General features: G+C 31.5%; 1 protein-coding gene across 2 annotated transcripts in view; it reads right to left on the bottom strand.

The window, feature by feature from the left end:
- Positions 1–248: 248 nt before the first annotated feature.
- TMEM65 (transmembrane protein 65) overlaps positions 249–17,837 on the bottom strand; it is a 49,144-nt gene continuing 31,555 nt past the window's right edge. For both annotated transcript variants that reach the window (XM_040261854.1, XM_040261855.1), the window contains 6 exons: positions 15,824–15,868; positions 12,754–12,821; positions 7,993–8,047; positions 7,073–7,115; positions 4,596–4,701; positions 249–3,029 (listed from right to left, as the gene is read on the bottom strand). In XM_040261854.1, the coding sequence (XP_040117788.1) occupies positions 2,928–3,029; positions 4,596–4,701; positions 7,073–7,115; positions 7,993–8,047; positions 12,754–12,821; positions 15,824–15,868 (419 nt within the window). In that variant the 3' untranslated portion in view covers positions 249–2,927. The remainder of the gene's footprint in view (positions 3,030–4,595; positions 4,702–7,072; positions 7,116–7,992; positions 8,048–12,753; positions 12,822–15,823; positions 15,869–17,837) is intronic.

Here is a 17,837-nt window from a genome sequence, read left to right as displayed (position 1 = left end):
CTGAGGAAAAGGAGTAAAGTAAATGATGCATTCTTATATAGAAGGCCTGGATATCTCTGCTGTAAATAAACAGCCATCAGTGTAATTTATGCCAATCTATCTAAAGTTTTTTTGACATCCGATTAAAGGTCAAATTATCTCAATATGGGATCATCCTGCTCTCATAATCTATAATGTTGTATCTCAAGTGTGGACTTCAGGGAAATAGTAAATAGTTCCATTTTACTGTCTCAGTGACACTGCTAGAACCCTGAAACAAATCTGCATTTATTTATACTATTTCCTTTAAGCTACAGAATAACCAGGATTTTCTGAGATTAGAAAGAAAATCAAATTTCAAAATCAAAACCACATTCCAAAATTTCGTAAAAGGTATTTTTCTTTGTTCAATTCCTTTGTAAAAACATTCGTCACCATTTAACATACAGTGGCAACAAAATGCACCCAATTTACATGCATAAATAAGTCAATAAATCATAATACACGGACAACATGATATCAAATGAACAGTATTGATGCAGTTCATGTTGCATTTAACCATAGTTATACTTGCTCCCAATAAAGAAATAGGTAATGTGAGAAATAAGAATTCCAGTTTCAACCTGAAATAACATTCTCCATGACAAGTAACATGAAACAATGATTATATGAAGTCATTATCTTAAAGGGAACCATTTTTCAGAAGCCACTTTGTGCAAAGCACCATACTAGAAAAAAATGTGTACCTTAGGTTAAGGACAAAAGGGCTCCATTCTTTTAAACTAATTACCTGAATTATGCAAATTGTATTGTGACCATAAATTAAAGTACTTTTCAATATGAAGGTTATATATTCCATATTTTGAAATCTTAAATAATTCTACAGATGCTCAGTTAAACTAAAAGATTCCGTAGGACTGTGTTACTTTCATGAGCAGAAAAAAAAAAAAGAAAGTAAAATCAAAAGCCCTTTCTAAACTCACAGGCAAGGTTTCTGGATATAAGACTTAATAAAAAGAAAATTTAAGCATCACAAAAACATGTGTTTTTAGACAACAGAAAGGGCTGGCAATATAACTTAGGCACAAAAGCACTTAAACATTTACCAAAAAAAATTTTTTAAATAATCACTCTAAATCTATTATCTGAAATAATAATAACAAAAAAATTGGTGTCTGTGATGTTATGTGGAAGATACAAACCACAATTCTATTTAAGATGTTAAGTTTTATAATTTTAATTTGATCAAACGAGATTGTCACATTATTTGTACATAAGAATGTTATATATTTATTTTTATAGCATATGATCTATTTTTCCCTCAAAAATCTATGATTACAGGATAGCTCTAAAATAATTTTGAAGTAAACAGAAAAGAATTTATCACAAACTGTCTTGTGAGAGAAACCAGCTCCTCTGAAAATAAGAGTTCAAAGTAAATGTGCAAATAAAACTTTAAAATAAGGTAGCTGTAAATACAGCCATCTTTAAGTTTCCCTTCTTTTTCATCTATTTAGCAAAGTAAATAGTTTCAGTGGCCCAAATAGTCATTTTAATTTGTTTTTCTCCTCTGTGATATATTTAAGTACTCTTACAATTAAGAGTAATTTTTTAGCATGTGTAACAGATCACATGCTAACAAGCTTTACAGGCTCATAAAATTAAAATTTATGACTCACAAGTATAGATGTGAATTCTAGCTACACTTAAGTCAGCTACACAAGACTGGACACAAGGAACTTCAATTTAGAATATGATTTAAACGCCACAAAAAAAGAAAGGGAACGAAAAATGGGAGAAAGAATTTCTCCTCATACATCTTTCGATTACTAGGCTATATATATATAGCAAAAAGTAAAATACAAAATATTTATTTTTTACCTCAAAAGAAGTTATCCAGAAATAAAATCTGCTAAAGAAGATATAACATTAGGATTCAAATTAATTCAACTCAGATAAGGGGACAACATTTGGAGGGGAGGAGCATTCCCAAACAATATTATTTGTACTTACTAACCTTACAAACATCACCTCAACTTCACCAGTTATACCATAGACCTTCTTAACAGTTTCCATTTTATACTTCTGTGAAAAAAACTTTTTTCAGCCTCGTAACTTTCCAAGTGTGATGTGAAACCTCTTAGTTGACCTAAATCCCACAATCTCCATTAAAAGCACTCTAATGACTTTCTTTCCCATAGGAGTCAAAAATCACTATGTAATCATTCAAAGTTGAGAAAATAAAAGTATAAAAACCAACTCAAAATGATGCACTTCTTAACATATATGTTCTTATGTAGTAGGGAGACTAAAAATAATTGTTCATCCTAATTAATCTCTGGCTCTTGAGACTAAGAGGTCAGAAAACCGAAATGAGTGATAAGTACTTAAAGTCTGTTCATTTTGAATAAATGTGAGAGTTTTTAAAAAATGACTGAAACTATATGATTGTAAATGTTTACTGTGAAACAGTACAAAATTGATGTTGCCACAAAGAGAGTAAAAAAGAAATATTCAACTGATATTAAACATCTTAAGTAATTTGGAAAAAAATTTAAGGTTGAATTGTAACTATCAGGGGACAACAACGACAGTAAATGCTTTCATGCGTGTACATATGGTAAGTAACAAACAGGCAAATCTCAAGTTAGCACAGTACATCAACGACTGATACTTAAATGGTATTTTGGTATATAAAGAAAAAGAAAAGGTAAAATGTTGACTGCCATTGATGAAAAAGCATTTTACCAATTTACACAAAAATTTTTTTAAAAAGATGTCCTAAGAAAACCAAGCCACAATAAGTTAGTGTTTCCCATAATACATGCTGAATTATTTGATCCCATTATCTATACACTGTTACTGTCTTAATTCCTAAATGCTGTTGACAGCATATTTGATAACTGAGGTACATTAGTTTACATCTTTTTAAAGGTATTTTATGTGAGTTAATTTTTCTTTTCCAGTTTTTCATCATCTTCACCTCCTCCAAAGAAGATCAAAGGGAACATTCCTAGAATGCAGCCAATAGTCACCCCGACAGCTTTACCCTACGGAAACAAAAGAAAACATTTTTTCAAAGTTATTTTATCCCTGTAAGAGGAACCTCTGCTTAAGTATCTATGATAAAAATTACTATGTACTATATAATTCAACTGTTACTATATTTCTTTTGATCATACTAACTTAAATTAAAAAATAATGTTCAAAAAGGTTCTAGAACAAATAATATGTAAAGTTCAAGGCAACCAGGAAAAAAATTTAAAAATTTTTTCAAATTGCCATAAAAATAACATTAGTGAAGTATTCAGAAAGAAAATACCTTAAAAATGTACATACATTTTAAAGTCAGAAGATAGAAAGAAACGAAAAATCTCACCCAGTACTCTCAACATATTTGGATTTGCTGTCCTTTGTACATATTCCTTTTCAGTATTTATCCCCATGTACACCTAATTATGAATGTAGGTCTAATCATTATGTAAACATAACTTTGTTTACTGCTTTCCTCCTGCCCCCCACCAGTCACACATTAGAATCAACTCTTTTTCAAACTGTTTCATAAACTTAATACAAAAACTTCTAAGTTCCACTGACTTGATGGGCCTATAATAAATGTAAAAGCTCTTCTTACCATTAAAAATCATCGCTACTGTCAGTGATAGAACAATAAACATTTTGGTGTATAGTTCTTCCTCAATGATTTATTTAAAAATCAAATAATATGAATATCTGTGCATAATTATACTGCTTTGCTGTCTATTTTAGACAAAATTACAAATATATGTATATACCCACTGCAATATATTTATATGTCTACATACACACAGTTTTTCTGTGATCTCTCCTATATTATGAAAAATTTATTTAATTTTTGTCAATGATTTTTAAATGTTGCATTCCTATGATGACTATTAAGGTTAAAATACTTACCAATTAAGTTTTATATCTTCATACAGACATTTATTGAGAATCTACAAAGTACCAAACTCTATGGTAGGTACCAGGGAGACAGAGATTAGTCAGATGCAGTCCCTCTCTCTGCCAGGAACTTCCAGTTAGTTATTATCATACATTTCTACTTGCTAATCAATATACTTGGAATTCTCTCTCCCACCTAATAAATGTCTCATTAATAATTTAAAAATAACCTTAGATCTGATATGCACCAAGAAATCTCCCCACTAAAAGAAATTTCTTTCCACAAAGAGTTATTTCTTCTCCTGGTGCTTCTGCTATATCCAGTGTACATTTCTATTACTGAATATGTCACACTAAATTATAATTTGTTTAATATGTATGATTCTTTACCTATACAATCCTCAAAAAGAACTACAGTTTATTACTCATTTTATGTCCTTCAGTCTCAGCACATAACTGATACTCCTCAATAGTAACTGAATCATATAAAGATTTTTTTCAAAAATCTTTTTCAAGGATGCCTACAAAAAAACTCAATGATTAGTTTTTATGAAACCTACTAAGGTTTGGACAGTTTTTGTTAAAAACTCCACTCAAATCCATTTTAATCTCAAATTTCTCAAGGGACTGAATTATATACAGTGTCTTGCTCTGGTTACCCAAATTCATTATCATAAACCACACAAAGTACTCACCAAATGTGAACTAACACGTGTTTGCCACATGTCAACTTGCTTTGGTGAGAGATCAGGAATTGATAGGCCTAACCTGGAAGCCAAAGCTTCAACGTAGCCCGCAAGTCTTTAAAAATACAAGAGGACAAGTAAGTCAGAAAGAAAAACACCAATACAGTATATTAACGCATATATATGGAATTTAGAAAGATGATAACGATGACCCTATATCAGTTCAATTCAGTTCAGTCACTTAGTCATGTCTGACTCTTTGCGACCCCGTGGACTGCAGCATGCCAGGCCTCCCTGTCCATCACCAACTCCCAGAGTCCACGCACACCCATGTCCATTGAGTCGGTGATGCCATCCAACCCTATATGTGAGTCAGCAAAAGAGACACAGATGTAAAGAGCAGACTTTTGGACTCTGTGGGAGAAGGCGAGGGTGGGATGATTTGAGAGAATAGCACTGAAACATGTATCTTATCATATGTGAAACAGATCGCCAGTCCAGGTTCGATGCATGAGACAGGGTGCTCAGGGCTGGTGCACTGGGATGACCCTGAGGGATAGGATGGTGAGGGAGGTGGGAGGAGGGTTCAGGATGGGGAACACATGCACACCCATGGCTGATTCATGTCAATGTACGGCAAAAACCACCAAAATTCTGTAAAGTAATTAGCCTCCAATTAAAATAAATAAATTCAAACCAATACAGAATTGTAAAGTAAAATAAAAAATAAATTAATTAATTAATTAAAAAAGAAAAAAATACAAGAGGACAGAATATAAGTTTTTAAAGAGACACATATGAAAAACTATGTCCTCTCATATGAAAAACTCATGACTACAACAAAGATAATTTTATATCTGTATACTCCAGAAATGGTGTAAACATTCTTTTACAATTTTCATCTGTATTATATATACATATATTTGGTTTAAACTTTTCCAGATTGACATACTTAATACACAGGTAAATTAACTGACTTAAGAGTAATTACTCTCTACCATTACTTTAAAAAGAATAATTCAAGGTATATAAAAATTTTACAATTACAATTAATACATTTATTCCAAATTCAAAGAAAAGCACTTTAACATATAATTTAATAACTGTCACCAGAAAAAAAGTTTTCTTAAAATTTATCAGATTGATATACTAAGAAAAACAGCCTATAATTTTCAGGGCAATTTCAAGTATCTTCTAAGTGGCCATTGCTTATTGGATACAATCTTACTTTAAGAACTGGAAGAAAGAAAAAAATTTGCCAATTAAATTATGCATACCATCAATTATAAGATGGATCCCAATATTAGATATGTTAAGTTCTAAAAACCTATGCAACTAAGATTGATAAAATGTGGTATTTACTACATAATTTTTTTAAGGCAGAGGAGAAATAGTTCTTAGATGGAAGAGTCCCAACAAATCTGTAATATTATCATTATAAACCTTAATGTTGGAAACTAGGAAATGGAATGTTTAAGGGATAATATCACTGTAGGTTTACATCAGAAATTGCAGGTTACAAAATTTCTGCTTTGACCCAGAACAAAGAAACTGTGTTTTGAACAGTAGCTGTGGCCCCATACTCAAGTGCAGATGTCTAACATACAGAGCTAGATCATGTATAAAGCTGCCTTTCCCTAGATTATAGGGCTAAGTAGACTGCTCCTAGATCCAAATTCAAATCTCAAAACTTACCATGAAAATGAACCCCCCAAAAAGAGGAAGAAACAGAACCAAAGACTGAGCAAGACAGAGTATGTTTATCACAATAGTTAATGCCAACTCTGTCTAATTCATACTTCCTAGGCTTCCCCAAGCTCAGGAAGCAGCCCAGGCCATCTGCTGCTTAGAAGAGAAGATGTAAAAACAGAAAGAGAGAAAGCTGGCCTTTTCTGAGTAGGCACCCTCAGTTTGTTTCATCATTCCTTCTTGCCACATGGAATAAAAAGAGCAAAAATTAGCCAAGTCCATGTATGCTTTGGCCATTATTTGCTTTGAAAATTCCTCTCTCTAGAAGACATGCCCAGTCAGTATCCTCACATTTGAGCCATATTTCTTATCTTTGGACTGGGAGGACGGGGGGTATGAAATAATGATAGGGTTTCTTACTTTTAGTCCTGTCTCACCCGTAGAAGTATTTATAAAATACATATAAACATTTCGGGACATGAAAAATTCAACTCTGCTTACCTTATGGTAGTTTTAGAAAAAATTTTTACACATATCAGAATTGCTTGAGAAGATTCTTAAACTCAAATGTCAGGGCCCCATCCCTACAGATATTAATCCTGCAAGACTGAGATGTGAGCTAGGCATCTATATTTGATGCACACCAAAGATTTAGTGCTGCTGATTTAGAAACATTAATTTTAAAAATTTAGTTCTAAAACACACATGCAAAAATAAATGTCCCTTTTCAAAATCCTTCCCAATTAAAGGAGAATGGAGAATAAAGAGTAAGTATACATATGCACAAGTGAACCTACCCAAGACCAGCTAAATCTGACACAAGGTTTCCCAAAGCAGCAGCTAAAAAAATGAAAAATGGACAAGTGAATTACTACATAAAAGTCAGAAAAATCACTATAGTAGATCACCGTGTAATCAATAAAGCACTGGTCAGGAAGAGTTACCACCTTTCTAAGCTACAATGACTATATCCAAAGTAACTCATTTGATAGCTCTGAATTTCAAGATCTCAAAATAGAGATCTGAGATTATAGTCTTCTACCTCCATTAATTAGTAGTTTTATTTTTCCTGATGTGGCAGCCAGTTTCCATTTTGGTTTCAATATTAAAAAATTTGCATAACATTCTGTGGTTCAACTTTCAGACAATATTTAAGGGAATTTGGATACTTGAAAGTTAAAGAGTAAAGTACAGCTATGACATTCAAGAAAATCAAGGAGAGAAATGTCTCTTTCATTACTCATCTACTTCACATGTTCCATAGTAACACAACACAGAATTGTTCCCAAATTCCACCACCATGAAGAGTAGAGTAGTATTTGTGGGGAAAGAAGGAGACAGAACCAAATCGGATTTTTGATCTTGTGTTTCCTTCCTTGATTTTTCTTCCCAACTTGAAAATAAATAATTTGATAGAGAAAATGGGCAGAAAGGTTTTAGGGTAACACTGAATTAAGAGAAAAAAAATTTTTTTACACAGTCAATATAGCAGATTATTCTTACTCATTAACTAACATAAAGTACCCAAACTTTCTCAGAAAAATGCATACTACATTTACAAAATTAAAAATTAAAGGATAGGATTAAGGAGATAAACTATTAAATGACAGACATCTCGGTGAATAAATTCATTCAAATGAAGTATCTTCTCTACTTAACCTACTAAAATGTTTTATAAATATACAGACAATGGAATAACACTACTATTATGAAATACCTGCCATAGTTGAAATTCCCAAAATAATTCCAATAGACAATTCAATATGGGTTCCCTGAAAAACAATTACAAAGAAATTAATCTTGAAAATTAAAACCAAAGTGGCTATAAAAGAATAGCAAAGCATTAATTAAAACAGATAAAACAATATTACAGCAAAGTTATATATATAATATATATAAATATGCATATACTATAGCAAATCACTTATTTATTACATATATGCATTCATGCAGAAATAACATCAATATTTTATTCATTACAATTAAGCCTTCATAAAAATAAAAAATAGCAACACACAGAGCAATACAATTCATCATTAATAATCTAGAATTTATATTTTCCTACTATGGAAAGGTGCTTTAATGCTTTTGAACACAAAGATAAGCAACTCACCTAAATTTTAAATTCTGAATGATATAATTATATACTATTGGTATTTACCTTATAAAAGATTTAAAAGACTAGACCAGTTTCTAAGGACCCAAAAATACCAGATTTCAAAAATTATCCTTAAAACATTTAACTCTTTAATCACTAGATAATGAGACTATATAATTCATTTACAAGCAACAATAGCATTTAATACAATAGAGATACAGCAAAAATGAAGCTCCATTAAATTTATTTATTGAGAGTTTAAGACTTTCTCTAAAGAAAACAAGGGCTCATATTTTCGCTTCTACTTTTAAAGATAAGGAACTGAAGATTAAACGATTCTGATGGGTTATTACATAGAAAAAAGAAATTCTAGAATCTATTGTGCTAATTCAGTTCTAACCCTTATGCAATGCTGCCCAAAATGGACTTTTCAAAAGTTCTCTTAAATATTGATGGCTGAAAATTTCTAAAAAAAATTTTTTTAATCTCAATGATACTTGTGGAGAAAAAAAAAAAACGCCCTACAAATCTTAGTATTTGTTGAGGAAAAACAAAAAGATGCCTTATCTGGTATACAGTTATACTGCATTACTCAATTATTTACAAAATGGAAGAGAAGTTAAATTTAACTTCCTCAATTTTCCTTCCTGTAGGCCTTTTGATTCCACTCCTTTAAAATATAATTCCTATAGAGTATGGACCAAATAGCCTAATGTAAAGGTTTCCCAGGCATTAAAGTTATAAGGTTGTAGAGGAATGCAAAGAAACAGATTTCTGAAGGAAAAGAAAACAGGCACAAAAAAATATCTTTATACATGGATGCAAAAAACCCTGGAGTATTAATATAGGAGAGAAGCACCCGACAGCTATAACGTATAAAAATAAATACAGCATCTTTAACAGCAATGAATCATTGGAAATTACCTAAAATGAATCTGTCTGCAAACACATGTATTTATAAAGCATTTACATGCTTAATCACTTGGTTGAATTGAAGAAAACTGAAGATGCTTCTAATAGCATGAAAAGCTTCATGTAAAGTCAAAGTTGGTTTGAAGGCAATAAAATCTCTACTCTTTTCCTTTTCCCCATAATAACATCAAATTTCATGTTAACAGGTGGGGTAGAAATTATAAATAACCTTAGTACTAGTTGTCTTAAAATTGTACTTGGTTCATCACCTCAATCTTATTCATCTATTCTAGAATTCTAATCAAGTCTATCTTAATTAAATTGTAAGAAGAATTCCACGCCCCCACTCACTAAAATATAAGTTATAAGAAGCAATCCAACAACACAAAAATAAAAAAACTATGAAATTAAAAGCTTAGTATGAACAGCAGCCAATAATAAAGGTCAAATCTACTGCGAGAAGTTATATAAGAATTTGTTTACATGATCGCAATTAGGGTAGCAGTCAAGAGAGTATACCTAACAGGAAAAATATCAAATGACATGATACAAAAAAAAAGAATCAGTTAAAAATTAAACATTAAAAAAATGTTTTCTTAACTTACTATCTTCAAACAGTCATAGCTATCCTACAACGGCAATTAGTGTTTAACAAAAAAAGGTGAAAAACATTCTTAAGATAACAATGTTCACTTATTTGCCTTTTCATAGATTCTATAGTTATATTATTTATAGATTTTTAGTCTTAGCGGTCTATTAAAAAAGTCTCTCTGGAAATTTTAACTGTTTCTGAATTATTCTGCAATTATCACAGGATATTTTGCCACACCTCTTACTCTTAATCAGTTTTAAGCCAGTAGTTTATAAACACTTATTCCAGTACTATATAAATAAAAAACTGGTGATGTCTGTGAAACTGGACTTCAACATAAACCAGAAAAACAAATTTTACTGAGTCAGAGTCAATCATCTCAGGCCTAGAAAAACAGTCCACTCTAGTCACACTAATAATGAGACACAGGCCTGAGTAACACAAGATAGGAACATTGCAATAATTTGACTTTAGAATGTGGGTGTGGTTGTTCTGTCTTAATTGGTATCTGTATTTAAACACAGAAATCTGTTTCTTGGGGCTTCCCTGGTAGCTCAGCTGATAAAAAATCTGCCTGTAATGTGGGAGACTCCAGTTCAACACCTAGGTTGGGAAGACCCTGTGGAGAAGGGATAAGCTACCCACTCCAGTATTCTTGGGCTTCCCTGGTGGTTCAGATGGTAAAGAATATACCTGCATTGATTGAGACCAGGGTCCAATCCCTGGGTTGGGAAGATCCCCTGGAGGAGGGCATAGCAACCCACTCCAGTATTCTTGCCTGGAGAATCCTCATGAACAGAGGAGCCTGGCGGGCTGCAGTCCACTGGGTTACAGACTTGGGCACAAATGAGTGCCTAAGTACAGCACATCAGTTACTTGAGATATTTATTTCAAAGAAATAGTAAGACCATACTGAAAGTTGATGAAAGTGAAAGTCACTAAGTTGTGTCCGACTGTTTGCGACCCCATGGACTATACAGTCCATGGAATTCTCCAAGCCAGAATATTGGAGTGGGTAGCCATTCCCTTCTCCAGGGGATCTTTCTGGCCCAGGAATCGAACTGGGATCTGCTGCACTGCGGATGATTTAACAGCTGAGCTACCAGGGAAGCCCCAAGACCATACTGCAAATGTCTTATTCAGGATCTAAGAAACTACCCAGTTTCCCTATTCTGCTCCCTCTTCAAAATCTCCCTGCCCTCGCTCTTTAAGCAAAATATATCATCTCAACACTTTAGGATAGCCTTTCATCATTTGAATATCTAAGGTTTGCTCAACTGAGACCAAAAAAAAAAAGATTATTAAGATGGTAGAATTAAAATACTGGGTGTAAAATTGTCACAGAGAAGCTTGAATCCAATCTATTCAGGAACATACCAAGACTTAAATGACAGTTTATAATTTAATCATAGCGGGTTTTTCTATAAATAGTAAATAAAATTAGATTTTATTTACATTAACAATTTAAATAATCTAACCAACTCAAGGCTTACTAAAGGTTTACTTATTTCAGAAGAGGTAGTATGGCATGGTTGAAAAAGTTTCTTTTATTCACCGATATATAAATTAATCAACTTGATTCTTATATACATATTAGGAAAATATCATTATCAGCCAAAAACCTAGCATTTTGAAATTATATTTTAGATGCTCTTACCAGACTACTCTGCTCAAGAATTATCCATCCAATGGGTGCTTATCACTTTCAAATTATGTGCATGCTACAGTATCTTCTATGACTGTTTACTAAGCGAGATACCTTCCTGATGTGTAAACTTTGTGTTTCCTCAACCAGCTGAATGGCTAGAATTTCTGGATATCTGATCCCCATCAATCTGGACATAAAGTAAGACTATATAGCAAAGAAAACCATTCTTGAGTGAACCAATTTTAGATAGTCTTCAAGCAAATTTTATAATCTATACAATGTAAACTATACTTCATCCCTATTTTAAAACCAAATATTCTGTTTCTACCCACCTATAGTATATGTGACCGTCAAAACACTGAAACAAAAAACAAACAACGACAAAAAAAAAAAAAAAAAAAAAAACCCTGGCATCTCTCAACTATTTTTTCCTCATATTCAATAATCCTAAAATCACTCCCCTTTTTAATTTTTTGAGCAGTTTCCTATACAATATTTAGAATTTTTAGACTTTTTAAAACTTTGAGTCAGTGAGGAGAATTGGATACAGCACTAGGCAGCTTCAGAAGACCTGCATTTTCCTCGTGGACTAATGATGGACGTGTATTTTCATCATGACTTTATAATCTAGACTTAAAATTGGTATCTATTGACAAAAGATGTCACAGAAGAGTATGAAAGGTCAATTGACCGTTCCTACGATTAAACAATACCTTTAAGAAACAACCTTAAATGAAAATGACTCCAGCAAAAGAGAATTTTTAACACTGTGATGGAACAAAGACTGAAGGCCTTATCATTTACAGTATCCTGAACTGAAACTTAAATCATCTTTGAATTAAATGGATAGACTAAATATCAAAACACTCTTGTAAATATTTTTGTATGGGAAAACTGGACAAGGAACTAATTAATAACATACACATATAAGAACTGCTAATAAAATTAAAGAACATCAGAAAATTTTACAAACTTTTTTCTTTAATAAGAATGTTGAAACTAGAACAGAATAATATATTATTATTGTCAACTCTTTACCAAAAGTCTTGATGATTAATAGATATAATGCCTTAAAATTGAGCTACAGTCTAATTAACATGAAATACAGCTAAAAATAGTCTTATTCATTATGTTAATCAAAGCTTTACAACTATAATATATAAATTATTAGGAAAATTTAGACCACATTTCTTTATTAATTCAAAATAGAAGGGTTGAAAGAACTTACTGCAACAATCATAATTGCATTATCCAAAAAGCCAAACCCTATGAAAGGTATCGCATTGTGGATGAATACTGAAAAACATCAAAAACAGAAAAATATATTTTAAGATTTCTATAATTTTAAAATGACAAAAACAGATCATATGGTTAATGTCTCATAAGTAGATATGATTTAAGTTTTGGAATTTGCTTTCCATTCCCCACAGCCAAAAGATTCTGCTTCTGCCATGTTTATATACTTGGTAGAAGCTATAATGGGGAAAAAACAAAACAAAAAACATATAACATGTAAAATTAATTGTGTTAGGCTTTTGTGTTTTCTTACTGGCAACACACACACACATGTACAAATTACGTACAGTTAATCACAGAACAAATAAATAAACACATATTATGAGTACCATATTTTACCTGTTAAATAACTATTGACATCAATCTTTTTCTCTCTTAGACCTAAAGACTGATATCATAAAATTGATCTCCATATTAGAAATAATAAAAAATCAAACTTTCCTGAATTTCAGGGAAGTTATCTGGACACATTTACTTATCAAACAATTTTTTAAACACTGTTAGGGAAATGTGATTATGTCATTTCTATTAGACATCTGGATTCAAAATCCTCTTTCCTTCCTCAACACATCAGTATCTCTGACTGCTTTCACAAACTAAAACAAACAATATTTCATTTAAATAAAAATGTAACTTGGCCTCTTCCTACCAAAAGCACATCATACCTTATCTACATAATCTGTACATAATCTGGATGACCTGAGAAAACAGAAATGTAACTAGGAAGAGCTAATGTCTATTTTTAAAATATATTTAGCTTCATCTTTTTTTCCTATTAGCATCTTCAGCACATTGCAGAATGCCTAGCGCATAGTAGATGCTCAACAAACATTAGTTAATTAAGTTGAGGACATCTACCTTGGAAAGGAAGAAAATTCCAAAGTAGGACAATTGAGGAAAGACTGAGAAACAGATTAAAAGCTAAGGATAGTTAAGACTTTATTCTAATTAATCTATAAAGCTGCCAAGGTATAGTCAATATCCATTCAACTGAGGACTTTTTAAAAATAGGCATTAAAGCATTCAGTTTTATACCACATCAAAAAATAGTCCCTTAAACCAATTGGCTAGTTATGTGTTTAGTGTTCAGTGACTTTACATCTTTTTTCTTTTAATGTAGTTAAGTCCACAGAAAGTACAATTAAAATATAATCCAGAAGTTAAGAAAATTTGATACTACTATGGTGAGTTCTGCACCAATAAGGGAAGGCTAATAGACAGTAAAACAAGAAATATTTCTACCCACAAGCACTATCAAAGACTAACAATCAAGGGGGAAAATGGTATATATTCTGGGTCATTTCAGAGTTCTTGCTACCACATAAGAATGTCCCAGGTAAAAAGCAGCATCTTTTTAATTATAAAGTATATTGTTTTAAAAGATAATAAAAAAATCAAATGACATTAATGAAACAGAGTTTCTTCGTAAAGGGCTGTCTTAATTCTTCAACTTTTTGCCTACGTCCAGGTGCTTCATGATCAGACATTCAAAATTTTATAATAATTGGCTTCTAAAATACATACAGAATTTCAAAAAATACTACAAATTGGTAAGTCAAAGGAGTATAATGAAATTCTGACAGTTCACTATATGAAACATTTACAGTGAAGAGATAGCTACTACTTAGATATACATATTTGGAGAGAAGACTCCCAAACACCTTCTCAATCATCTTTGAAAAATAAATATGGTAAAATATGAAACTTTTGGAATTACTAAGCATTTTGGGGTTAATCTGATGACATCTCTAAAACTAGATAGTTATAATCATCTTAAAATTAGGTGTCAAGATTACAAAACTAAGATTAAGCTGATAGTTATCTTAGTAGAAACTTGGTCAGTAAACCAAAGCATGTTGCTACATTGCTATAATAATTACCTGCAACTGTAAAATATATCATGTTTTGATGTTTAGATGTAAATAAATGTGTCCCATAAATAAAAATTTATTTTCAACCCAAAGGAAAAATATAAATTTCAAAAAGTTACATAACATATACTGGACACTCCGCTGGGCACTTGAGATACAGAGATAGTTGACTCCAGCCCTCAAGAAGTCTGGGAATGATAACAAAGCCATATAGTTAACTTCAATATGACCCCCTAAATGGTGATAGCGTTATACAGTGCTATGGATATAGAGTATATGAATCCAGCCTAGAAGTATCAGAAAAGATTACCAAGGAAAGAAAAATCTTAAAGAATTCTTAAATTGTTTTGATACCTGGGAAAAGCTACTGATTTCTAAGATAAATTATACTCTACCTCTGAGAGAAAAAAAGGAACTAGCTACTAAATTTTAATTATATGTCTTCTCTCCAGTATGTAATGACAGACTACCAATTTGTGATTTCTTCAGTTTCCTTTGGAAAATATTATTCTATAACTCAGCAGTTATTAGTAAACCATATCTAATATTTAGCTTTAACTTACAACCAATTCAAATTCACTGCACTGTTAAATAATTCTCTTCTTCCATTGTCTTTATAATAAGACCCTAAACTGTTTTACATTATTTTGGTGTTAGCCCTTGAACAGTTATTCCAATCATAATACAGTAAAGAAAGCAGACCAGCAGCATTATAAGGTTCTTCTCCGGGGTGGCTTAAAATGAACTTTACTTTCTTCATTATCAGAAACAAGTCAAAGCATTTTCTCCACCAAAGAAAATAGCTTAGAAATTCTAGTTCTGAAATAACCCAACTTAAATCCAAACTAAAGTAAACATATCCTTTTTCCCAGGAACTAAGAAAACCTCTACTATAATTCTATCTCTAGATGGTAACAATATTTAAACACTAACAGACATGGTTAACAATCTTAGAAATTCCATAATATTATGTTTTAAACTAAGTTTACAAACCTTTTGCTTTAGCATAATAAATAGGATAATCTATTCTATCTGGAATGAATTAATTTATTAACTCTCTGTACTATTAGTGAATAACATAGTTATTTCAAGTCCAAAAGACAGATGCACAAATAATTATAGAACCATTACCATATCTCAGCTGTCCTGGGGTTGGTGGTTGAGCTTCCAACTTTTCTGAAGGAGAAACAGAGGGTGTGGTCAAGAATTAGTTACTATAGCATGATTTCTTTTTTATTACAATGAAGAAAACACTAGCAGAATTACAAAATGAGAGAACAGCAGAGTTTATTCATAAATTATCTTTAGGTGAATGAACCAAAGTTATCCATACAGGAAATATTTCTTGGTATAGATTAAATTACAAGGCTAGAAAAACAAATTGAGCTTTAGTTACAGGCCTACTATGACCCTATATCCCTGGGCAAATCACTTATTTTGGGGTTTTTGTAAGATAATGAGACTAATTAATATCCCTTGATAACATACTGAATACTTTAAGTTTTGAAAGCTATACTACTGGAAAATAAAGAACATTTACACAACAAAATGACCCCAGAGAGTAGGGTGTGATTCACCAAATAGTAACATTACTTATATGTCATAATAAACACAGAAAGTTTTCTCAAGTATATTATATCAAAGTATATTCAAGTGCTATCATTAAATCTAAAAATTAACAATTACAAAAACGCTATCTACGTAATCTCATAACAATAACCAACTCATCATTTGTATAAGAGTAAATTACAGTAAAATGGCAGAGAATTCCACCTTCTTTATCCTCATTCAACCCAACAGAATTAACTGATACACTATACAAAAGATCCCAAACCATAGGTTGCTCTGCAATAAAGATCTAGTATAACCAAAATGTCCAAAGAAATACATTATAAACTGGATATATATTTTCTAAAATATTTATTTATAATCTATGACAATATAAGAACTGAAGAGTTTAGTTTTTAAAAAGTGAAAAGCCAATGAATCTCCATCAATAAGCTATTTTACTAAAAAAGCATATAGTATCATAATGATTTTATAATAAGCAATGTGCTAAAACCTAGGATTTAGGCAATTACTGGACTATTAAGAAAGTTCTATGAATGCAAGTTTATGTTTTGTTTTTCCTTTTCTAGGACAGTAAAGAAATGAAGATATCCTAAAACTTTGCAGTATTTTATATCTGCTTAGAATATAATCTCTATTCTTTAACTAGTACTATTACCTCAAAATCTAATTTGAAAGCATGCAAATAGTTTTCCAAATTTTTAACAAGGAATATAAGATACCACTGTACTCCACAGAGTTTTCTGGTGAAGTAAACATGCAAAAGTGGTTACATACCAGAACTATTTCCTAGTTGCATTACTCTCATCATCACTACAGTTCTGACACTGTGAGGAGAAGTCCTTGTCAGTTGACTGGAACATCTTGAAATACCTAAAAATTCAACAAGCAGGACCTTCCCAATGTAATGAGAATATATAGAGTCCTTGCTTTTACTTCTTCAAATTCTCTACATACTGAGCAAAGTATTTTAAAATATTTTACAACTCCTAGGATGAAAGGATAAGAGCTAGGCAAATGCATAATGTGTAAAAGTAATGAGGGGGGAAAAATAAAATAATGTAAGCAATATTTCTAATCTGTCTTTCTAAGTACTTACAAGGATTAAAAAATTGAAGGTAATGAAAAATAACTCTTTTTAAAAGAGAGAGAAAAAGAAAATAATACAAAGTAAAGGAGACACAGCAGGGAGGAAAACCACTGGCACAGAGGTTAAAGCAAAATCAAAGCATAGAGTTTTGCCTCCTGCATTATAAAGAACCCAAGGAGTAATAAGAGGAAACAGGAAAGGAACATTTCCTAGAAAGTGGAAATTTTATTGGAAAGTATCCATCAAAAATTGTGACTCATAAACTGACCATTTTGAGGATTCTGAGACTATATCTTCTTTACTACATTAACGGAAAGAAGACAAATATATATCAGAAGTGAAAAAACATTAGGTGTATAACATACAATAAAACTCAATCTTTGAAATAAGCCCAAGGTTTCAGCTGTCTGTACCAATTTTAAAATGTGAAGGGAGCTAATATAATCCCCTTGAAAATAATCATAATAAATCCCAAAGCTTTATATC

The sequence above is a fragment of the Oryx dammah genome, unplaced genomic scaffold, assembly GCF_014754425.2.
Source record: "Oryx dammah isolate SB20612 unplaced genomic scaffold, SCBI_Odam_1.1 HiC_scaffold_19, whole genome shotgun sequence".
Lineage (NCBI taxonomy): Eukaryota > Metazoa > Chordata > Mammalia > Artiodactyla > Bovidae > Oryx > Oryx dammah.
The sequence above is the reverse complement of the archived record's forward strand: the minus strand, read 5'-3'. Positions and strand labels throughout refer to the sequence as shown.